The sequence below is a fragment of the Onychomys torridus genome, chromosome X (assembly GCF_903995425.1).
Source record: "Onychomys torridus chromosome X, mOncTor1.1, whole genome shotgun sequence".
Lineage (NCBI taxonomy): Eukaryota > Metazoa > Chordata > Mammalia > Rodentia > Cricetidae > Onychomys > Onychomys torridus.
The window spans coordinates 38,457,929-38,480,431 of NC_050466.1; the positions used below are offsets into that span (position 1 = coordinate 38,457,929).

General features: G+C 38.1%; 1 protein-coding gene across 7 annotated transcripts in view; it reads right to left on the reverse strand.

The window, feature by feature from the left end:
- Positions 1-269: 269 nt before the first annotated feature.
- The window catches only part of Mcf2 (MCF.2 cell line derived transforming sequence), a 101,797-nt gene continuing 79,563 nt past the window's right edge, over positions 270-22,503 (reverse strand). For all 7 annotated transcript variants that reach the window (XM_036175181.1, XM_036175180.1, XM_036175177.1 and 4 more), the window contains 9 exons: positions 18,392-18,484; positions 17,331-17,456; positions 14,701-14,922; positions 10,612-10,704; positions 8,444-8,522; positions 7,437-7,500; positions 5,931-6,061; positions 3,582-3,691; positions 270-993 (listed from right to left, as the gene is read on the reverse strand). In XM_036175181.1, the coding sequence (XP_036031074.1) occupies positions 964-993; positions 3,582-3,691; positions 5,931-6,061; positions 7,437-7,500; positions 8,444-8,522; positions 10,612-10,704; positions 14,701-14,922; positions 17,331-17,456; positions 18,392-18,484 (948 nt within the window). In that variant the 3' untranslated portion in view covers positions 270-963. The remainder of the gene's footprint in view (positions 994-3,581; positions 3,692-5,930; positions 6,062-7,436; positions 7,501-8,443; positions 8,523-10,611; positions 10,705-14,700; positions 14,923-17,330; positions 17,457-18,391; positions 18,485-22,503) is intronic.

A 22,503-nucleotide genomic window follows, 5' to 3' on the forward strand; every position in this document is an offset into this window, starting at 1 on the left:
CATGGAGAAGCTACGCCCTCAGAGGTCTTCTGACGCCTTCTTCCTCCAGTCTACTAGGGCCTTATTTCACTCAGACTATGAAGTTGTAATGAAAAATCATGAGTTACAAGCTTGACAACTTGCCTAACTGCTTGCTGACTGCCACAGAAAGAATTCACTTCCTGCTTCCATGACAACTGTAGCAGCGTCAGCCACTCTTCTCTGAAGGAACAAATAAATGGGATCAATTTGTGATGGGAAAAACAAACAAACAAACAAAAACCAGAGTGTGAATTTGTAGAACCCAAAGGTTTCATTTTTATTTAGAAAAGAATTACAGCATGAAATGTACAGAAGATAATAGAGCACAACTAATTTGCTACATGAATTATAAGCATAAATTCAGAAAAAAGAAACAAGCATGAAAATATTACATTTTAAATGCAATTCTTTGTAAACTACTATCAGGAAAAGTTCATCTTGGCACATAGAAAAGGCAATAGCCCTGAAGAGAATTTACTAATGCTCCCCCACCCCTCGGTACTTCTGAACTTTGCATCCTCTTGGCGCAGACTAAAAGGAGTGCTAGGTCTAAAAAGCGTAGTAACTCATAGTGTTGTGCTTCACTTGGCCTTAACTACTCTAGAGCCCTAGGTTTAACTTAATTAATAACAAGCTAAATAACTGAAGGCACGCTGATTGAATTTGGTTACAAAGTAGACAGAGAAGAAACAATTTTCAAGTCAAAAGTGTTCTGAGATGAGACTTTATCCGGCACAATGTCTTACACACTCACTACACAATTTTAGGAATAAAGAGTACTACAAGTAAAATGCTTTTAAGTGAAAGAAAAGAAAGAAGTATATGCTGTTGATTCTTTGCATGTTCCAATATATTAACCTGAAAAAAAATCCCCAACATTTGGGCTGAAAATCTTTTGAGTGGTGTTTTTTCCACATGGGCTGAGAAGCAGGCAGGCAGCAGCTACAGGAAACTCATCTCCGACACGACTCTCTGTAACAGAAATGGAACCTGTTACTTCTCAGGTGTGTGTGTGTGTGTGTGTGTGTGTGTGTGTGTGTGTGTGTGTGTGTGTGTGTTTAGTGTGTACCTTGGCGGGCTGGTCTAGAATTAACTATATAGCCAAGTTGTCCTCACTCCCAATCCTCTTGCTTTAGTCTTCTCAGTGCTGGGATTGCAAGCACATACCACCACAGCTGGCTTGCTTCTCAATTTCTGTCTTTGTAAAGTGAAACCAAATGAACAGCTGCTTTCAACTTCTGTTTTAATGCATGTATATGTGTGTTCATATTTTGTATATGTCCGTGTGTGGGGATTGCCAGTGTGTGGATGTGGGTGAACATGTATGTGTGTGTCATCCTTGAAAATATCATCCACCCCCTTTGAGACACGGTCTCTCAGAACTTCGGGGTGTGTGTGGGCTGTACTGCATTGTTCTTTCGTTTGTTTTCCTCGGTAGCAGGACTCAGGAGGAACTCTGATAGGTTTTCCTGCATCCTCAATCCCTGTGATTAAAGCATTAGTCAATTTTGCAGACTCGTTTTACTTTCTGACTCCAAAGCTGGATAAATGCTAGAAGACCTGGTTCTGACAGCATTATAGACCATATACAGGCAGTGTTCAAATACCAAATGGTTTCTTCTGACTGCTCACTACTGACCAACTGATCCAATCTAATTCGTCCTCTGATAATATAACAAAAGGAACTGTCACTAATTATTATAATTGGCATAAACCAGTAGGTTGCAAATTACAGGAAGGAGATCATTTAGTGTTTGTTTCTGAGAGCCATTCAGTAGACCTGGAAGGTCAGGTTTATATAACGACATTATTGAACTCTCATTCTCAAATGTGTGCAGGAGTTTTGTCCAGTTTATCTGATATATGATAGCAGAACAAATTGGATTCAGAACCACATGAGAATCAGGATGTGGTTTTTGTTGTTGTTTTGTTTTGTTGAAACAGGGTTTCTCTCTGTAGCCCTGGCTAGCCTGGGGCTAGCCTGGAATTCGCTTAGCATACCAGGCAGGCATTGAACTCAGAGATCCACCTGCCCCTCCCGCCTGAGTGCTAGAAGTAAAAGTATGTGCAACAGGCCCAGCTCAGGATGACTTTAAATAAGCCAGATGTTAAAGATATTTGAAAGAGTGGTTTATTTCTCACTATTTTTTTAACTTAAAAAAGAAAGTCATTTTAAAATAAAAATGATAATTACTCAAAATTATAGGTTCCCTAATTTAAATCTTTGTTATTTCTCATTTTTAATGTATAATAAAGTATATTTTCAATGGACATAACTCACATAGTAAACAAAAGTTCTTCTTTAAAACTTTTATGCCGGGCATTGGTGGCACACGCCTTTAATCCCAGCACTCAGGAGGCAGAGCCAGGCAGATCTCGGTGAGTTCGAGGCCAGCCTGGTCTACAGAGTGAGATCCAGGACAGGCACCAAAACTACACAGAGAAACCCTGTCTCGAAAAACAAAAACAAACAAACAAACAAAAAACCTTTTATGGGTATCATATATGCCTTGTGGCCCTTGGAGGCCAGAAGAGGGCATAAGATTCCCTAGAACTGGAGTAACAGACGGTTGAGACCTACCACATGAGTGTTAGACATCAAACCTAGACCCTCCAGAAGAGAAGCCAGTGCTATCAACTTCTAAGCCACCTCTCCAGCCACTTAAATATTGAAGGTCTCAATATTTCAAAATATGAGAACTGCTAATACAAACAATTAGAACAAATCTCTTACCAGCTCTTAATTTCTTCCTCTGTAAGTTATAGCTTAAAAGATTAGCCTTTCTTGCACTAATACTGTTAATATTAATTGAGAAATTATTGGATAAAGTATATTTGAAACTTCGTTACATCTGTGTCTATCCCATATACTTAAATAGAAAACACAGCTCTGAACAAAATTACACATAAATACCTATATACACATACAAAAGTACATGGAAAACTGGTGACATCTGAGTAAAGCCTGTTGCTGGCACTGATGTCAATTCCTCAGATTTGGTACTGTCCACTAACTATTGAAGATATTACCACTGGGATAACTAGGTGAAGGGAACACAAGACATTTCAGTAGTATTTTTGCAACTTCTTGTGAATTTATAATTTCAAATATTAAGCTTAAAGAAAAATTCCATATACACAGAGAGGTGTAATGAAATAAACACCATACTTACAAAAAAACTAAACCTGAGAGGGTCTTAAAATCACACATTTATAAGCTAGCACTTTACAAGCTAAGGCAGGAGGCTGGGCTACCATGGAGAAATCCAGACTAAAACAAATAAAAAATAACAACCATATTGATGTATTTGTAGGCATTTTGAAACTGAAAATTAGACTAACTTCGGTAGTGTTCTATGTATAATTGAGAAGTATTCTATATAACAAAAAGTGATTAGTGAATCCTTATAAGAGTCACTTCAAATCATTTCATTTGGATATAGAATATGGAGTATATTAATAACCCTCAAGAATCCTGACAAAAGGTTGTTCTTTATGTGCATTATCTGTTTCATCAGTAATACTGCCTCAGGAATTTTGATGTAGTATGTCATACTAACCATTTGTGGCCCATCTTCTCCATCGTCATTGTAAATAGGGAAGTAATAGTTATCTGAATGTTCTTCAGATGCTCCAGGACCTTCTGCAGATGGTGGCATCTGAGTCCAAGCTAGAAGAAAAAGGACAAGCGTAGCAGTTACTTAAAGGATCTGGTTCTCCACCACAGGAAAAGCAAACTCACTGTGGTAGTCAAAGCTATGACCTTCAGTGAACCAACACTATGGCCTATTTCCACGTAATAAAATTGCACTTAGGTTGCACTATTTTTGCATTTGACATTTCAGAAAGAACTTGGACTACAATATACCTCTTTGAAATTTCACAATGGTTGGAAGTTGGGGTTGATGGGCATTATTAAAAGTAATGTTAAGCCAGGTGGCACAGGCCTTTAATCCCAGCACTCGGGAGGCAGAGGCAAGTGGATCCCAGTTGAGTTTAAAGCCAGCCTGGTCTGCAGAGTGAGTTCCATGATAGCCAGAACTACACACACACACACAAAGTAATGTTAAACATTTTCAGAATATATTATCTTTCTTACCTCTACCCACAAAAAAATGGTTTTGAATGTTCTTTCTATAATATTTGTGTTTCTCCTATTCAAATAGTATTTGTTAGATTCTCCCTGGCATTGCTATTATTTTTGTCTTGGGCTGTCTTAGTAGGCAGAGATCATGCATTACATATCCCATGCCTTATAAGAGCCTGCATATAGCCAGGTGTGGTAGTGTACAACAGAAGGCAGAGGCTGGTAGATCTCTACAAGTCCAAGGCTAGCCTGGACAAAATATTAGGTTCCAGGCTAGCCAGTGCTACATAGTAAGACTATATATCCCCCTGCCACAATGAGGTCGGAGATATGAGGTTTCTTTTTTTTCTTTCATTCGTTCTTTTTTTTTTTAGAATCGAACTGATTTAAATGAAATTATCTGTGTTTAGTTTTAATTGTTGACTTGACACAACCTAGAATCACACTAGTCTCAGTGAGGGGTTGGCTAGACCATGTTGGCCTGTGGGCAAGTCTGTTGGGGATTACTTTGATGTGGTAAAAACTAGCCTGAAAATAGGCAACATCATTTCTTGGTTTGGAACCCTGGACTTTATAAGCATAAAGAAAGCTATCTAAGGAAACTATGCAAGCAAGCATAAATGAATGGATTTATTTCTCTTCACTTCCTGACTGTGGATGTGATGTGACTAGCTGCTTCAAACTCCTACAACTGTGACTTCCTTGCAATGATGCACTGTAACTGGAAATTGTAAACTGTAATAAACACCCCAAAATTGTCAGGGCATATCATCACAGCAACAGAAAAGAAAAGAAACCAGGAGAAAATCTAAGTCACAAACTTACAGACTCCCTTCTTGGTCATAGTAAACTGTTCATGTCAACCTTCTCTGATGTGGTTTCCCTACCTGTCAAATGAAGGAAGGCATTGATACTAGGCTCTCTCTTTGTTGCTGGGGTTGGGAGTCACAACATAAAGATCTGAAGGAACTAACCTCTAAATGGATAACTAAAAACTGAACGCTGTCATCATTACTTGTTCTTACTTAACTAGTAGGATTAAGGACTATTATTTTAAGTCCTGAGACTTTGGCATTACTCAGGAAGTCTATTCTATTGTTCCCAAAGTTATTTAGGAAACCTTGTATGCTTGTATAGCACCTTATACCTCCCTATTATGACACTTACCATATTCCACTTTAATTGCTTACTGAATTATCTACCATCCTAGCATTGTAAAGATGGCAGCTCTGCATATTTTAATTATACTTCAGATGCAACTCTCCAAAATTCCTGATGCACTGATCATGTTAACATTTGGTGAATCAAATGTATTGCGTTCAATCATTTCAAACAACACAAATCTCATAAGAAAATGAATTTCCAGCTCTAGTCACAAAACCAATGGCAAAGAAACAGTACACCCATTGAAGACAATATCTGTGCTGTATTCACTCCTGTGTCCTTTATTGCAAGAGTTCTCAAACTTGAGCATGGATCAGCATTATATAGAAAGTTGGCCAAAAGTCAAATAGCTATGTCTCATACCCAGTTTCTGCTTCAGAAGATCTGAGGCAGAGAGAGCCAAAAAAATTTGTCTTCTATAAAACAAGTTCCCAGGGGACATTAATGTTACTGGTCCAGGGCCTACACTTTGACAAATAGTGCTCTGTAGTGTCCACCAGAGTGGTTTTCATGTGCAAGAAATGAAAGCCTTCTAAAACAGGTTGACTTTCTTTTTTTTATACACAAATAACACATGGCTAGATTCTTTCCAAATTATAAACAGGTGTTAAAAGTCATATGGTTATGAATCTCTTCAACAGATAACCAAGACACATACCTGAGGAATTTGCTTCTGTCTGAACTGGCACAACTGCCTCCCTGACCACCACCACACCACTGGCTTGTTCCACCTCTGCTCCTGCCTCTGCTTCTGCTTCCACAGCATTTATAAGAGCTTCCTCTTGCTTTCTGAAAAAGCCACATATAAAACAGGTGAGCTTTTGCATAGTCTAAGAATAGTGAAAAATTAAAATTCTCTATCTTACGTGTTAACAGTAAGCTGAAAATCCATTCCAATAACTGATGTGCCCTTATTTAAGTCTGTAGAATAGTTGATAATATAAAACAGCTTCAAGAGCTTAAGTCCTAAAACTCAAGTCAGCACACTTCTTTTATGCAAAGATTATACTGTTCCCTTCTAGACCCAAGACAGGTATGTGTACAATCGGTGTTATTCTGAAGACTTTTCATCTTAATATGTCAGGTAATATATGTAGAAATATGTAGGTGAACTTTTAAGCTGATTCATGCTGTTAAGTTTGCACCAACCACTGTTTCAGAAACTACTGCATACAACAAAGTCTTCACTTCTCTGTTTGAATGTCATGAACCCTGCCAGAAAAAGACCTTCAAAGTAGCTTGGTTCTCCTAAAGATCCTGATGAAAATCATGTGCTATCTCAGATTTTAGAGACCTTTTGGAGATATGTGTGACAAAAGAAGAAAAACAATCTATCTAGTAGGTCCTTCTGTGTTCCCTGTACCATGCAGCTAGTGTAGCTCAGTGAACTCTGTGCCAGGGCTTTGGAAAATCTCTGTACATTCAGATGCAGACAGTGCAGCTTTTGAGCTCATTAGAGGCAGAACATCAAGATTAGCATCCTAAAACAGCAGTGCTGAGCTACCATGCCCAACTGCCACCATCCTGAAGGACCAGCCTCACTTCAATTCATAGATCCATGTCTTAACTATGCACACTTTGAGCAAGTCCTTCATCCTCTGGTCTCATACTGTTTGTCCAGACAGACTGAAGGTAAGCAAAAGCACCCCAAAGAGAAAGCCATGAATGAGAACTGTTGTGTTTACCCTCAGTCTGAGAGCAACTCTTCCCATGATCAAGTGCAAAGCACTTAAAAGTTTTGAAAACAGCCTTGCAATTTATAGGGACTGTTAGTCACTATGTAAATCCAACATATGGCTTAGACGTGAGAAAATAGTGTGTGTATGTTATCTGATGAGGTATTGCTATCACAGAAGGCTGGTTGTTGTCTGAGATGTTCTAATTGCATTGTTTGGTATTTCTAGGGGCTGAAGAGATTGCTTGTGGTTGGGAGCAATTGTGGCCCTTATAGAGGACCCAGGTTCAGTTCCCAGCACCCACACAGTGGCTAGGAACTGTCTATAATTCCAGTTATAGGGGATCTAACACCCTCTTTTGACCTCCATGAACCAGGCCAACATGTGGTACACATATGCACATGTAGGTAAAATATTCATACACATAAAGAGAAATAAATACATTTAAAATTTAAAGAATTATGTTTCTGAATGAAATGATCACTTACTCAGCTTTCTGTTGCTGAGGCGAAAGTTGATCCCATTCTCTTGGCTGATCCTGCTGTTTTTTAGCTGAACAATTAAACAAAGCTTATGAGTCATTTTGAAGATATATTTCTTGCTTCTTTGAAGGACAATACTTTCCAATACACCACAGAGGGTAGGGGAAAAGAGACAGATGGACATGGACACACACACACACACACACACACACACCCTTTTCTGGGATTTAAACTGACCAGGAAGGCCAGTCTAAAGTTAAAATCTGTAGAGTTTAAACTGTGTATTACTTTATTCAAAGAGTATAAGCTAGGGTCTGGGGTGCCATGGCACTCAATGGGCCAAGCAGTTTCTGCACAAGAATGGATACCTTCATTTGAATCTCTAAAACTGACACACGCAAAAAAAAACTGGGCTCAGTAGTGCATGTCTATAATCCCAGCACTCATGTGGTAAGATAGAAGGTAAAGGCAAGAGAATTCCTGGAAGCTCCAGGGCTAGCTATCCTGTCTTCTCCAGCAGTAGAACAATGACAAGAAGTCCTATCTCAAACAACGTACAACAAATTTGGTCCTCTGATTTCCATATGCTCACTGAATACTGGTTCTATAAGGTCTTACTCACCATCACCTCCCAGGAAGGACTAGAAATTGATACCTTGTTGATTCTCAGCTGGTTCTGAAGCACCAAGGCTCACCTTAGAGTTTAAATTAGCTGTTGGGTTTTTTTAAGCTCTCTGAATCTCAATGTTACTTTTTATTTTTAGTTTAATAATTCCCTTCATGATTATTAAATTATCAGCCCCATTCCCAGGAAGACTTTTCACAAAATCCAAGCCATTGTGCTTCTCCAGATAAAGCATGAATGCTTGAAATTACCAGTCCAAGAAAGGGTATGGATCTGGATGGGAGGGGAAGTGAGGGGAGGGGACTGGGAGGAACAGAGGGAGGGGAAACTGTAATTAGAATCTATTATGTGAAAAACTATTTTCAATAAAAGAAAAAAATGAAATTACCAGCCAAAAGTTCCTGCTGCTTTAACAAAATGTTTCTTATTTCTTTTAACCATAAGATCTTCACATCAATATTTGGAGCCTAAAAAATTAAAACAGAAGCAGAAAGTATGTTTCCTTTTGAAAAGAATGCTCTTAGAATAAAAAATGTAATCAAATGTGAGTCACTCTATGAAACACCAGATTCAAATTCTAGCCTTTTAATTCTTAAAGTGTTTAAGAGGCTGGTCATTAGCCATCTGATTAGATGAGATATTACAATCAAAATCATTCTAAAATTGCCTTAAAGAACAGACTAACAACTGGAGGAAATGCAGGGATCCTTTCACTTAGTTTTGCTTGCTGGAGAATTACACACACACACACACACACACACACACACACACACGCACACCAATTTGTTTCAATTTCGGTAAAACAACAACAATAAAGCATGCTCTAATATTTCTACAACTTAATAATCTTAAAAACTGATACTAACATGATGGAGTCCCTAAACACTCTCCCATTGCTTATAAGGTAAGTCTGTTATATGGTACCAACTATTATATCTTAAAGCAAACCAAGAAGGGTTTATGTACTGCTATCAGTACAAAATCAAATATTAAAAAAAAAACCCTGAACATCTGTAACAGATAAGAACTTATGGATCAGCCACAAGTCACGATGCAAGGACTCACTGGCAATGGCACAGCACTATCTTGAAGTGGCCTGAGTATTCTCCCCTCCCTGAAATAGCCTCAGAACAACTCGCCCAGGAAGGAATAAATCTGAACTGTCATATCTTCAAGTCTTTAATGCTGAAGACAAAGGGAACTCAACACTAACTCTAGAAACTTCATAGAAGCAAAAAAGTAGCAGCCAAACGTGAAAGTCATGAGCTTTTATAAAAGGTGACAAACATTTTTTTTACCAACTCAGATTTTTAAATCATTTTTTAAAAGATCTATTATTTACTTTTATTCAGTGTCTATGGGTGGTTTGTCTGCATGTATGTTAAGCATACCACATGCCCTCAGTGCCCATGGAAGCCAGAAGGAATCAAATTCCCCTAGACTTAGAGTTATAAATTGTTGCAAGCTACCTATTATGAGTGTTAGAAACTGAACCAGAGGTTTGTTTTTTTCCTCTGTTTGTTTTGTTTTTTGTTTGTTTGTTTGTTTGTTTGTTTGTGTTTTAATACTTCTCTTGCAGAAGACCATACTTTGATTCCCAGCACCCACATGGGATAACTCACAATGGACTTTAACTCCAGTTCTAGGGGTCTCTTGCCCTCTGCTGGCTTCCTAAAGCACTGCATACATTCATAATCTCACAGACATAAGCGTGAATGCGCGCGCGCGCGCGCACACACACACACACACACACACACACACACACACACACACACACACACAACTAAAATCCTTAGCATGGATGCTATGAAGGTAACCAACTGCTTTCAGATTAGATCCAAGGCCTACTCCACTACAGAAAACACAGGCCTGGTATTGCAAAGCTGCTTAAGATCCCATGGTTGCGGAGCTCATAAGCTCCAGGGGTGGAACCTCTATTTTATTAAATTGACATAGTATCAAACTGCCCTCTAAATTAATATCTACCTTAGTGCAACTCTCAGAGCTCATCAGAGAAGTTTATTTGTGCAATGTTTAAAGGTTAACAAAGAACCTTGCAACTGGTTAAAGTGTAGAGACTGAGTGTAGAATGCTCAGTCATAAATGGCCTTTTCTATCATACCCTTTTCCCAAGACTCAGAAACCATCACAGAAAAGGGGACAGAAAAATTGTAAGATCCAGAGGTTGGGGAGGAACAGAACAAAACAGTGCCTTCTGGGCATGACAGGACCACTGCACCCAAGAACTCAGAGCAGCTGTGGATGCCTGCACAAGATCTCACAAGACCAAGCCAATCAACATTCCAACATGCAGTGGGAAGGCATTCAAGGTCCCCACATCTAAGTGAGGAGCAATAGATGGTTACTGTCTTCTAGGGTAAAAAGAACCAGTTTTCTTTAAGAATGAGGCTCCTGGTAGGTTTGACATTCTCCAATGGATGCCCCCACACCCAGGAATATATGGATAATACAAACTGAAATTGATGGATCAATAAATAAATAAAATAAAAAATTTCAATTTTAATGATGGTTATAGTTTCCAGAAGAATAACCAACCTGAACAATATATATTTCTTCCTTCTCCCCATACCATATTTCAAACTTGCGGTTATCACCTTTCACATGTTCTGTAATTCCAGCTTCTTCCATCTACAACAAATCAAATTTTTCCTGAGCATTTGATTACAAATATAGAATTGAATTCATCATGTTCTATCATAATCTATGGGAACAGAATGTTTCACTTAAGCAAAATATACATTTATTTTCAATGAGTAGGAAATGGAAAGTATAGCCATAGGCATGAAGACTCAGAGTTCAGATGCCATGCTCCATTCCAGTGCTTGATATAAATGTCATACATCTGAACACTCAGGCCTCCTATCTAAGGTTGAATTCTGCTGGAAAATAACTATACAGTATTAAAACAAAAGTTTGTCAGAAATAAAAGTAATTAACCATCAATGGGAAAAGCCACCTGAAATTGATTTATTTCAATGGTTTTTTTAAAGTAATTATTGACCAGATCAATTTGATGTTACAAATTTATTCCCTACGACTTATAAGTAGCCAATTTATGGGTCAGGGAAGAACAAATTTATTCCCTATGACTTATAAGTAGCCAATTTATGGGTCAGGGAAGAACCAGCCTTGGTTCTCTTCTCACCAAGCTTCCCTCTACAGCAAACAAAATACCTAACCTCCTCAGAGCAGTAAAACATGTGTGGCATACAACATTTCTTCCTTCCCACCACGGTCTTCTCACCCGTGTTTAAGCTTAGCACAATTTGCTTTCACCATTTGCAGCTAACCTTGGCTAATTCCATGTGGGATGACTTCACTCCCTTGTGTAACATTTTCTTAAGTTCTTCTCTGCCTTTCCTCCTTTCTTTCAATTCCTTCCTAATTGTCTAAAGGAATATCACACTGTGTTCCACTGATGAACCCCCCAAATGACCCTAATAAACATTAAGGTTTAGTGCTCCTGAGATTCATGCATTAAGGTAAAGAAAAACAATTATACTTAGAAATGCAACTTGGCTATGTTAATTTAAAAGCCTCTGATATCTACTTTGAATGTAGTCTAAAGTTACTTTCAAATGTTCCCTAATCTATCTTTCACATACCACCCTGCTCAAATATTTAGATATAAGAATACTGACATTCTATCTTTTCAAAAAGTGTATTATGTTTCATCACATGACTGTCTCAATAGGATGATAGGTAGCAGACATACAAGACTTCGGAATCAAAGAAGGCCAGACTGGACCTCCATCCAACCATCACTAGCATTCATCAGCTATGTGTCTTAAGTGTTTCCTAAGAAAACTTAGGTGCTGAAGTTTTCTCAAATTCCATTTTTCAACCATGAAATTGGTAAACATGTAGAGCATAGAGCTGATATAGAGATATAAATATTAAACAGCATGTCCACATCATATAAGTTGTTGTGGGGGAGTGCATGTGGGTATGCATGTTCACATGTACATGGTACATGTGTGCATGTGTGGGGGCCAGAGGTTGATGTCAGGTATCTTCCACAATAGGTCTCAACTTTATTTATTGATGCAGGGTCTCTTGCTGAACCCAGAGCTCACCTGATCCAGCTGCTCTAACTAGCCAGTTTGCTTTGGGCTGAGATTATACCCACATAGCATTTTACATAAGTACTAGTGAACTGAACTCCAATCCTTACACTTGAATGACAAGCTCTTTACCCCAGTTCATAATGAGCTTTGAACCTATGGTTTTCCTTTCCATCCTTTCCTGTATTTCAATGGCAACTGTTTTTCTATTTCCCATTGCTGATATACATAGCACATCATTAATTAAATACATTTGGGGATTTCCTTGGCAATCAAACCATTTTTATCTGACACAAAGTTAGCACTACTATGCATTACATTAAAACAACAGTTGGTGACAATAAGCAAGCATACAATCTGATGGATCTGAAGAATCTACACCTCTATCTGACTGCCTGTGGCCTGACATAGGGTTTTTCTATGGATGTTAAGTACTTGCATTAGTGTACATAAGAAGGCTGTGTAAATCCAGTTTGGTGTGATGCAGCCAAGACAAAAAAAAAAAAAAAAACATTTCAGGGGAGAGAAGTTGTTCATCTTTGTTAAGGAGCATCCTGATCAGCAATGGTAGACTCTCGTGAGAAAAAAGAAGGAGGAAGCAAGCATAATGATACCTAAGAAACAGTCTAACTTCCATCTTTCTTAGTTTACAGCATCACCATTTTCCCAGGAATCTTTATCTAAAATTTTGCAAGCATCACTGACTAGTTCTTTTCTATTAAAGATACAATTGTAGCAGGAAACCAAAGAAAAACCAGACAGATTTTCCTCTTTTAAATGTCAAGTAGTATTTATTTTCTGTATCTGGTAAGTCACTAAGCCCTTATGTCTGCCTTCCATTGAAATGTTTCTTGCATCAGTTCCTCCTTCTGTTTCCATGGTAACTATTGTACTCCTTCTGGCTTCATTACCTCATTAGTCCTTCTTTAATGAACTTCAGAAACACTCTGTTGATATGCCTATCACTGTATCAAATTTAAAATAAAATAGAAAGTCAATGCAAATAAGAAATTCTGCATTAAGTAGTTACTAGATCACCCCACAAACAATGTGCATCAAATTGGTTTATGTCAAACATGCCTACAAAGGTGAAGTACATTTCAAGGAGTACATATGTAGATGGCAAGATCTAAAACCTCTCAGAAAGGAATTATAATGTCTTGGTTCTCAGTTGATGTTTATTAAAGTCATAACTCAGATATGTAGACTATATTAAAAGAGTAACTGAGTACTTGTGATAAAGATGGCGGGGTTTTTAAAGACTCTTTGGAGCTACCGTGCATTGACAATTGAATACAAAATGGACAATGGGAAGTGCTCAGGGATGTGAGCCTGGGTAGGAATTGTGCTAGAGGCAGCTACCAGTATGAGGAAAATCAAAAGCAGAGCCTGCTTATCAGGTGGCCTCCCTCTTTAGACTAAGTCCCCAAGCCTATGACAGGTCCATCAATACAAGCACTGCTACATTTTCATCAGCTCTCAACTATACTGGGGCAGCCAACTATGAAAGAAAACACTCACGAAAAATTACCAAAAGGGTAGTGACTAGAGAAGTAAAGATAAGAATTTTCTATCTTCCAATTAGTCTATAAACAAATATGGTGCATTTATAATTTAAATTCGAAAGATAAAATTCATTAGGTTTAAAATAACCAAATCTACCAATTACAGCCTCATGTGAATTGGAAGTACTATTGGGCTGCTAATGACTTTCACAAACAACTGTGTCCTAATTTTAACACAAGGCTAATGTCAGGACACAATGGTAGTTTGGGTTCTAGAGAAAATAAAGTAATTTCAAAGACTAGCACAGGATGTATATGAGAAAGATCCAGCTGTAGGTAGCTTTGGAGTCCCAGAAAGCATGGGGCTAAAGAATAGAGGAGGGACACAGAAAGGAGGATAGGGATATGCTAAGCACAAGAGTTCTCCATTTGCAAACTGCAGTGAGGAGGGGAAAACCCTTTCTTCCTTGTTTCTTTTATAACAAAAACTTCTTGATAACAAGACCAAGAATTTTATCCAGTAACATTGGAAGAATGCTCATCCATAGGTGAGCCAGGACACAAAGGGCACCTTGGAGAACGTCTGAGACTACAGTGATGGGGAAGTTGAATCAAAGCTCTGCACCTGAGCCACACCCCAGTCCTAATTTCAGACTCCCAAAACCCATGTAAATCTAGATGTGTTAGTACATGCTTATAATTCTAGTGTTCCCATCGCAAGATAGGAGGTGAAGACAGGAGAATCCCTGGAAGCTCTTGGGGGGGGGGGGGCGGCAATACTGGCGTGCATAGCAGCAAACAACAGGACACCTTGCTTCAAACAAGGTGGAATGGAAGGACAAAGACCTGAGCTGTCCTATAACCTCCAAAGTTGTGCTGTAGCATATATGTGCCTGTACTCACACATGAACACACACGCATTATTTTGTTTTGATTTTTGATTCTTTTAAACAGAGGGATGTGCAGTTAAAGTATAAAACCTATTTAAGGAAAAAAAGTATTCAAGATGGAATACATAGAAGGTAATATGTATCACACAATGTGAGATTTCTTACTTTTAGGCAGTGCTTAAAACTGTACGATGGGTATCTACCAGCACCTTCTCCAGATTCAATGCGCGTCTTACAAAACATAACAGCTTTTTCATACAAGAAAATGTGTCTCTGCATGGGTTTGAATCTTGCAAAATCCTTCATTTTTGTAGCACCTTTCCGGTGTCCTAGCCAAACACTGAAGGCACCTTGCAGAATCATCTTGCCCAGCTCGTTCAGATTTCCCTAGAATGAAAAATCGAAACCAATTCATAGAAGGCAGAGCTATATTCAGGTGTCAGACATTGACAGCTTGGTATTTAGCTTGACCTACTAATGCTCTGAAGTACATTTTACCTTCTTTATATTGTTTCAAATAATCACATAAGACTTTATTGCTGAGGACCCACTTTGGCCACAGGAAATGGATTAATCAATCTCATACTGCCCTGGATGATTTATCCCTTACAGGCTTTCATAGTACTAAAAGGTGCTATTCAGGCTGCTAGGTGGGTAGTCAATTGTCATTAACCATCTGTGAACCATGTGAGTTACAATAATGATCAGGATGACAGAATAGGCCAATTGATGCAATAAAGGCATGAATATTAAGGGCATAAACAATTTCCTTTTTTCCCCTTTCTTTTCTTTTATTGCAAATAGGTTTTTTCATACAATATATTCTGATTACAGTTACTACTCCCCAAACTCCTCTTAGATCCTCCCTACCTTCCCTCTCATCCAGATTCACACCCTTTCTGTTGCCCCTTAGAAGACAAACAGGCATCTGAGGAATAATAATAAAGTAAAATGAACTAAAATAGAATAAACAAAAACAAACAGGCTGGAATAGAATGAAACAAACACAAGAAAAATAACCAAAGGAAAAGCCAAAGAAACACATATAGATACACATGTTTGTACACACAGAAATCCCATAAAAACACAAAACCAGGAGCCATAACAAAGAATCCATGAGGTTAAAAAAAAATTTTTAAATGCCCTAACAAAACATTATGAGACAAAGAACCTCCAAAAGTGCTACTTGAGTTCTTTTTGTGTTGGCCATCTACCACTAGGCATGGGACTACACTTAAAAGTTTGCCATGTAATGGCATGGGTGAGGAAAAAATACCCTCCTCTCTCTGCTCCTTGCTACCTGTGGCAGGCAAGAGAGCTGACCCTGGGGGTCACAAGCATGAGAGAATCAGCCCTGTCCTATACCAGCTAGAGCACACAGGAGAGCAGGTCCTGCACCCCACCTGGGGAGCACACTAGAGCTGTCCCTATTGTTGGGAGGTCCAGGTGAGCTGGCCCTAAGGGTGTGAGAGCAGGAGCACTAACCCCAACCCTCCCTTATATGCCCCCTCCTACAGCAACTGGGAGAGAGGGCTCTGCACCACCCCTGGGCAAAGTAGAGCTGGCCTGGTGGTGTGAGTATGGGGGGCCTGGATTGATGGTCCAATAGCAAGAGAACTGGTCCCGCTTCTTGCTGTAGGCTGCATTGGGTGAGCTAGCCAAGGCAGTGCTGGAGAGCTTTCTCTGATAGTGACAATGAGGGAAAGCTAGCAGGCTGACCAATCCAGCTATCACCCAGGCCCAGAACCAGGGCTATGAGTTGGTCCACCCCAACATCCACTGAATCTATGAACTTTTGGAGCATGTGAAAGGGACAAACCAACAGATCCTATGGATCTCCATGACACAGGACAACAACAGGATATCCAAGAGGAGCCCCAGTAAAAGCTCATTACCAGTGATGTAGCAGAAACCAGAGGCCTTGAGCCAGACCAATAACTCACGGCAATAAACACTTGCAAGTAAAGATGAACGAACTAAAGAGTAAACTGTGTATCTCAACAGGCCACACTACAGTTTCCACAATACTATTCTTCTTTTTTGTTGTTGTTGTTATTTTTATTTTTGTTTTGTTTCTTTGATTTGTTTGGTTTTTGGTTTTTCTTTTTAAATTTGGTTTTGTTTTTGGGCAGAGGTTGCAAGGGCAGAGTAGGGACTCAAGGGGACAGGAGATAAGTGAGGATCAGAATGCATGATGTGAAATCCACAAAGAGTCAATAAAAGTGAAATTTTTAAGTTGTTTTTAAACAGTTCATTGTAGCATAATTTTTTTTACTTTGAAATTCACCATGTCTCACATACATTTAAAATTTCTGTGAGGTTGCCACATAAAAGAACCTTCCTTTCCCTTGGCCTCTTGGCATTTCTCATGTGGAGTTATTTCAGCTGGAGCAATGCTCGTATCTCTTCCTCATTCCTGATTGGTATGGTATATTACCACCCTCTGGACAGAGCTGTTCTGGGAAAAGGTGGCAAGCCCTAAAGACTTGACTCTTTATATTCATATCTACTCTAGACTAGAGAAAGTAGCAATTCTGGGACAGTGTGTCTGCTTAGCTGACCCAAGCTCAAGACTTGAAAGCAGGCTGCTACAGACCAGGAAAATGTCATCAAATTCCATTTGGCTGCTGATCTGCAGCCAACTCTCCACTTAGCATTATCAATAATAATGCTCGTATTTTTGTTTCAATTTGTCTGCCTCTTGTATGTTATTTCCCAATTGAATCCAAGTGATAAAAAAGGGATTCTGACAAGTTTACCCCCTAAAATTCTAACAATCACTAAACCTTACTTACAAGATAGCCATTGATTGCAATCTGATGCATGGAGTCATTCAGTGACTTTAGTAAGTCCAGCATTGTGTCAAGTGCCTCCTTTAACTGAGTGGTTCCTTCACCTTCTTTGCTGCACTTTAAGAGCTCCTATAATTGGAAGTCAAGAATTAAACAATATTAGTCACATATTAAAACTGCTGGAAAAATGAATAAATTGGAACTAATATGCTTTTGAGCAGTAACCCAAAGATACTGTCACTTTTTTTACTAATTTCTTTCATATTGTCTGTCACATTAACATTATATTTAATAACAATGTCAATATTGGGGAAGAAGTAGAATAATACTAAAGAGTATAAAACAAAGGGTATTCAATGCTTTTACAGCAAAAAACCAAGAGCTACAAAAAGACATCAGAGATTAGTTTTCAAAGCAATTACACGAGTTTTCCTCCTCTACATACAAAAATTTGTCACTCATTATGCATATAGCATCATGAAACACATTTTAAAAGAAACTGTGAATTTGTACATAACATCAATTCTACTAATCCTTTCCCATTAAACTAGGAGAGTGTCATTCACATTTTCATTTAAAAGCTAATAGGAAACATAATCTTAAAATTCATAAGTATATATTTAGATCTTAACAATATGAAAATTTATTTTATAAAATATTATGCTTAAATATAGATAGAGCTTATATGGAGGATCAAGAGCTAACACTTCATATACACACAGCTTAATAACCTTGAGTATGTCATTTATACACCAACTGTAAAAATCTTACACATAAATCTGGCCATTCCTCTCCTTCAACCTATTGCTAGTGCTTCCTAGTCATCCGCTTCCTTTGAAATGACTACTAGATCTGATTCCAAAAAAGAGTTAAATAGGGGCTGAACAGATTGCTAATTGATTCAGAGCACTGGCTACTCTTGCAGAGGACCTGGATTCTATAAATTTGATGTCCTCTTCTGACCTCCATGTATAGCAGGTAGATATATACTACATATTGTACACATTCATGCATATAAAATAATTTTTAAAGTAAAACAATAAGCAAATGCTTCATGTAATTACCTTTAAAAGCAACTGATACTTAGTGATTCGTTGCACTGGTTTGAGCAAATAGGAATCCAGACCAAGCCGATGTTTTAATTTTTTTTGACATTCCTGTCATTAAAAGATAATGATCAGTTGATCAGCTGTATACAGTGGCACATGCCTTTAATCCCAATACTCTGGAGGCAAAGGCAGGCAGATCTCTGTGAGTGTGAGGCCAGCCTGGTCTACATTGCAAGTTCCAGGACAGCCAAAGCTACATAATAGAGACACTATCTCCAAAAAAGATAATAATCAATAAATGTTAAATTAAGAGGTACAGGGAACAAACAAAATATGTATGAAAATTCCATATGGAATGCTTACTTTGTAAGTTTAATTAAAGGTAATTTATTTTTAAAAGACACATAGTAAGGCTATATGGGTCAGAAGTAAGGGTACTTGCTGCTCTTTCAGATGACTAAGGTTCAGTTCCCTACACCCACATAGTGACTCACAGTCACCCATAACTCTAGTTCCAAGGAATCCAATACCCTCTTTTGATTTCCATGGGCAACAAACTCATACATGGGTGTGTGTGTGTGTGTGTGTGTGTGTGTGTGTGTGTGTGTGTGTGTACTGGCAAAATACTCATATACAAAAATAAACCTTTAAACAATCTTAATAAATAAAAATACATGTACCTGTAAAATGTCAAGTACCAAGTGTTCATTGATTAGACCCCAGACATGAATCTTTCTTACATCTTAAGGAACATGTATCAGAAAAAGTACTGCTGCATACAGTACAAAATTTATGAGAAATAATACACCTAAAAACTGCTATGAATATCATTTTAAAATTTTGAGAGCACATGCCTGCAATCCCAGCACTCAAGAGGAAGATGGATCGCTATGATTTTAAGGCCAACTTGGTCTACATAATGAGTTTCAGACCAGTCAGAGACCATCTCAAAAATAAATGGAGGGAAGAGGAAGAAACAAAGGAGGGAAGGAGTGGAGGAAAAGGAGGGAAAGAGGGGAGGAAAAGGAGGGAAGGAGGTGAGGAAGGAAGGAGAGTGGGAGGGAGGGAGGGAAAGAAGGAAAGGAAGGAAGGAAGAAGGAAGGAAGGAAGGAAGGAAGGAAGGAAGGAAGGGAGGGAGGGAGGAAGGAAGGATAGATTTGGAAGGTAGAAAATTACACCATTTCAAAGCTTAAAAGGTTTTTATGTATAAATTCACATTGGTATAAACTGCATAAAATTTGAGAAAGCAGGAAATGACAATAGGTTAGAATGATTAAAATGTTCTTCAATCTGTCCAAGAAAATTAACAAAAGACCAGCTCTACAGGCGAAGGCCAAGAAAAGAAATAGGTTGTGCTAAATATAAATCTGACTGGGTATGAGAACAGAATATTTTTTAAGATTGCAAGAAAAATACAGACTTCATCAACTGGTGCTGTATTTCATTCAGTAATTGGCTTGCTGCCACTATAAACATAGGGGTCATGACATTAGGTCCTGGGAACAGTGTAGGGACCATAGTTAAGAAAAGATGGGAGTGGTTAAGATGAATGTACACAACACAAAAGGACTGAGAAGTGGATATACCTGAATAAGATAGAGGGCCTTCCACTAAATGTGAATAAAATTCTGCATATAATCTAATTCAAATAAGAATAAACAATCAACACTTAAATATGATAGACTGATATATGCATTTTGATCTCCTTTATGAAATCCAACTTGAATGATGAAATATATTTTTCTCAAGACAAAAAAATATAATTGAGAAGGGAGAAAGTATTTGCAAAACTTAAAAACTAAAAGTCAATTCACACATGGTATGTAATTACAAGTTGAGAGGGAAGGAAGTAAAAAACAGCTCAGTTTTTATGTTGAGAATGCCCCTTCCCCTTCTCAAGAAATACCTCTGAAAGAGAAAAGTTCAAAGTGTTTATGAAATAGATGCTAACAAATGCTGGTGAGGATGTAGAACACTCAGAACTCATATACTCTAGTAGTAATGGAAAACCACAGTCACTATGGAAAACAGTCCAACAGCTATCCATTAAACATAACCAAGAATGGAGGCTCACACATTTAATCCCAACACTCAGGAAACAGGAGCAGTTGTATCTCTGTGAGGTCAAAGCTGAGCTGGTCTATATAATGCATTCCAAGCTAGTCAGGGCTACACAGTAAGATCCTGTTCAACATTAAATATAGAGTTGCCTTATGAGACACTTTATTCCTAGGTGTATAGCCAAAAGAAAAAGAAAAATTTACCTATATTTTCTGTAACAGGGTTGGAGGTGGCTCAGTGGTTAAGAGAACTGGCTGTTCTTCCAGAAGACCTAGATAAGATTCCCAGCCCCTGGTGGTTTACAACCACTTGTAATTCCAATTCCAAAAAATATGAAACCCTCTTCTGGACTTTGGGGGAACTACAGGCATATGGTACACAAACATTGATACAGGAAAAACACACATACACTATAAAATAATAAAATTTCTAAAAGATTGTATAATAGCTATGTTAAACAAAAGATAGAAACAAGCCAAATGTCCATCAATTAATGATCATATGAGTCAAAATGATCTATCTACTCAGGAAATATTCAAACAGAAAAAGAAAAGTATTACTATATACAATGGCATGAAGCTCAAAAATATGTGAAATAAGTGGTTTTCAACCTATGGATCGTGACCCCTTTGGGTCCTGCATATCAGATATTTATATTACAATTCATAACAGTAGCAAAATTACAGTTATGAAGTAACAACAAAAATAATTTTCTGGTTGGTGGTCACCACACATGAGGAACTGTGACTAAGAGTCACAGCATTAGGAAAGCTGAGAACCATGCTATTAAGAAGCCACATTAAAATGCCATAAAGTGAGCCAGGTGGTGGTGACCCACGCCTTTAATCCCAGCACTTGGGTGGCAGAGATAGGTGGATCTCTGTGAGTTCAAGGCCAGCCTAGTCTACAGAATGAGTTCCAGAACAGGCTCCAAAGCTACAGAGAAACTCTAACTTGAAAAACCAAAAAGAAAAAAAAAATACCATAAAGTGTATGCTTTTGCTTATATGAAAGCTCAGAATAGGTAAATGTACAAAACAGAAATCAGATTAACAGCTAAGTGTTAATTGAATGGATTGGGGGAAATCAGTAAGTCAGTGAATAAGAGGTAACTATTAAAAGGTATAAAGTAGTGTGAATCCCTTTTTTCTTTTTCATTTCTTTTTCCTTTTTCCTTTTCCTTTTTCTTTTTTTGGCTTGGCCCATTAGTTGGTTGCTATTATTTATTTGTTTTCAAAGGGAGGATTTCATTATGTAGCCCAGGCATGACTCAAACTCAAGATCCTTCTTTCTCAGACCTGTCAATGCTAGAATAACAAGTGTGTGTCACCATGACTGACTTTAGAGTGGGAATTTTTAATAGTAAAAATGTTCTTAAATTGATTGGGTTGATAACCATACAACCTGATCCTGATGAATACAGTTAAACTACTGAATTCCATATTTTAAAGCAGTGGCTCTCAATCTGTGGGTCATGACCCCCTTGGCATCTGAATGAGCTTTACTCAAGGGTCAACTAAAACCTTTGGAAAACCCAGATATTTACATTATGATCCATAACGGTAGCAACATTACAGTTATGAAGTAGCAGTGAAATATGTTGGGAGTCACCACAACATGAGGAACCATATGCAAACCACTGCTTTAAAAGGATACATTTTGTAGTATCTTATTTGCATCTTAACAAATCCATTACCAAAACCAACACTGAATGGAAATTAAAATCTGAAATAAAAATTTTAAAAGCTGCAATAAGCACAACTGAAGTCACACACACACACACACAGCAGAAGAATGATTCTCTATAAAAAGTCAAACAGAAGGCCTCTGGACTAAGGGATACAAGATTTCAACTGATTTCAGATCATCATACTGAAGGTGAGGAGAAGAGCTGGATAGCTATCCCTAACAACTTCGAAACTCCCATCCTTTTCCTCAAGCATAATGGCAGCCAATTATGTTTGTATTGAACAGTAGTCTACAAGATCTACACAGCTGAAGAGAAAGTACCTAAAGATAGATGTATTAAGAAAGGCCCCCAGCTCTCACTAGCACAACAAAGGAAA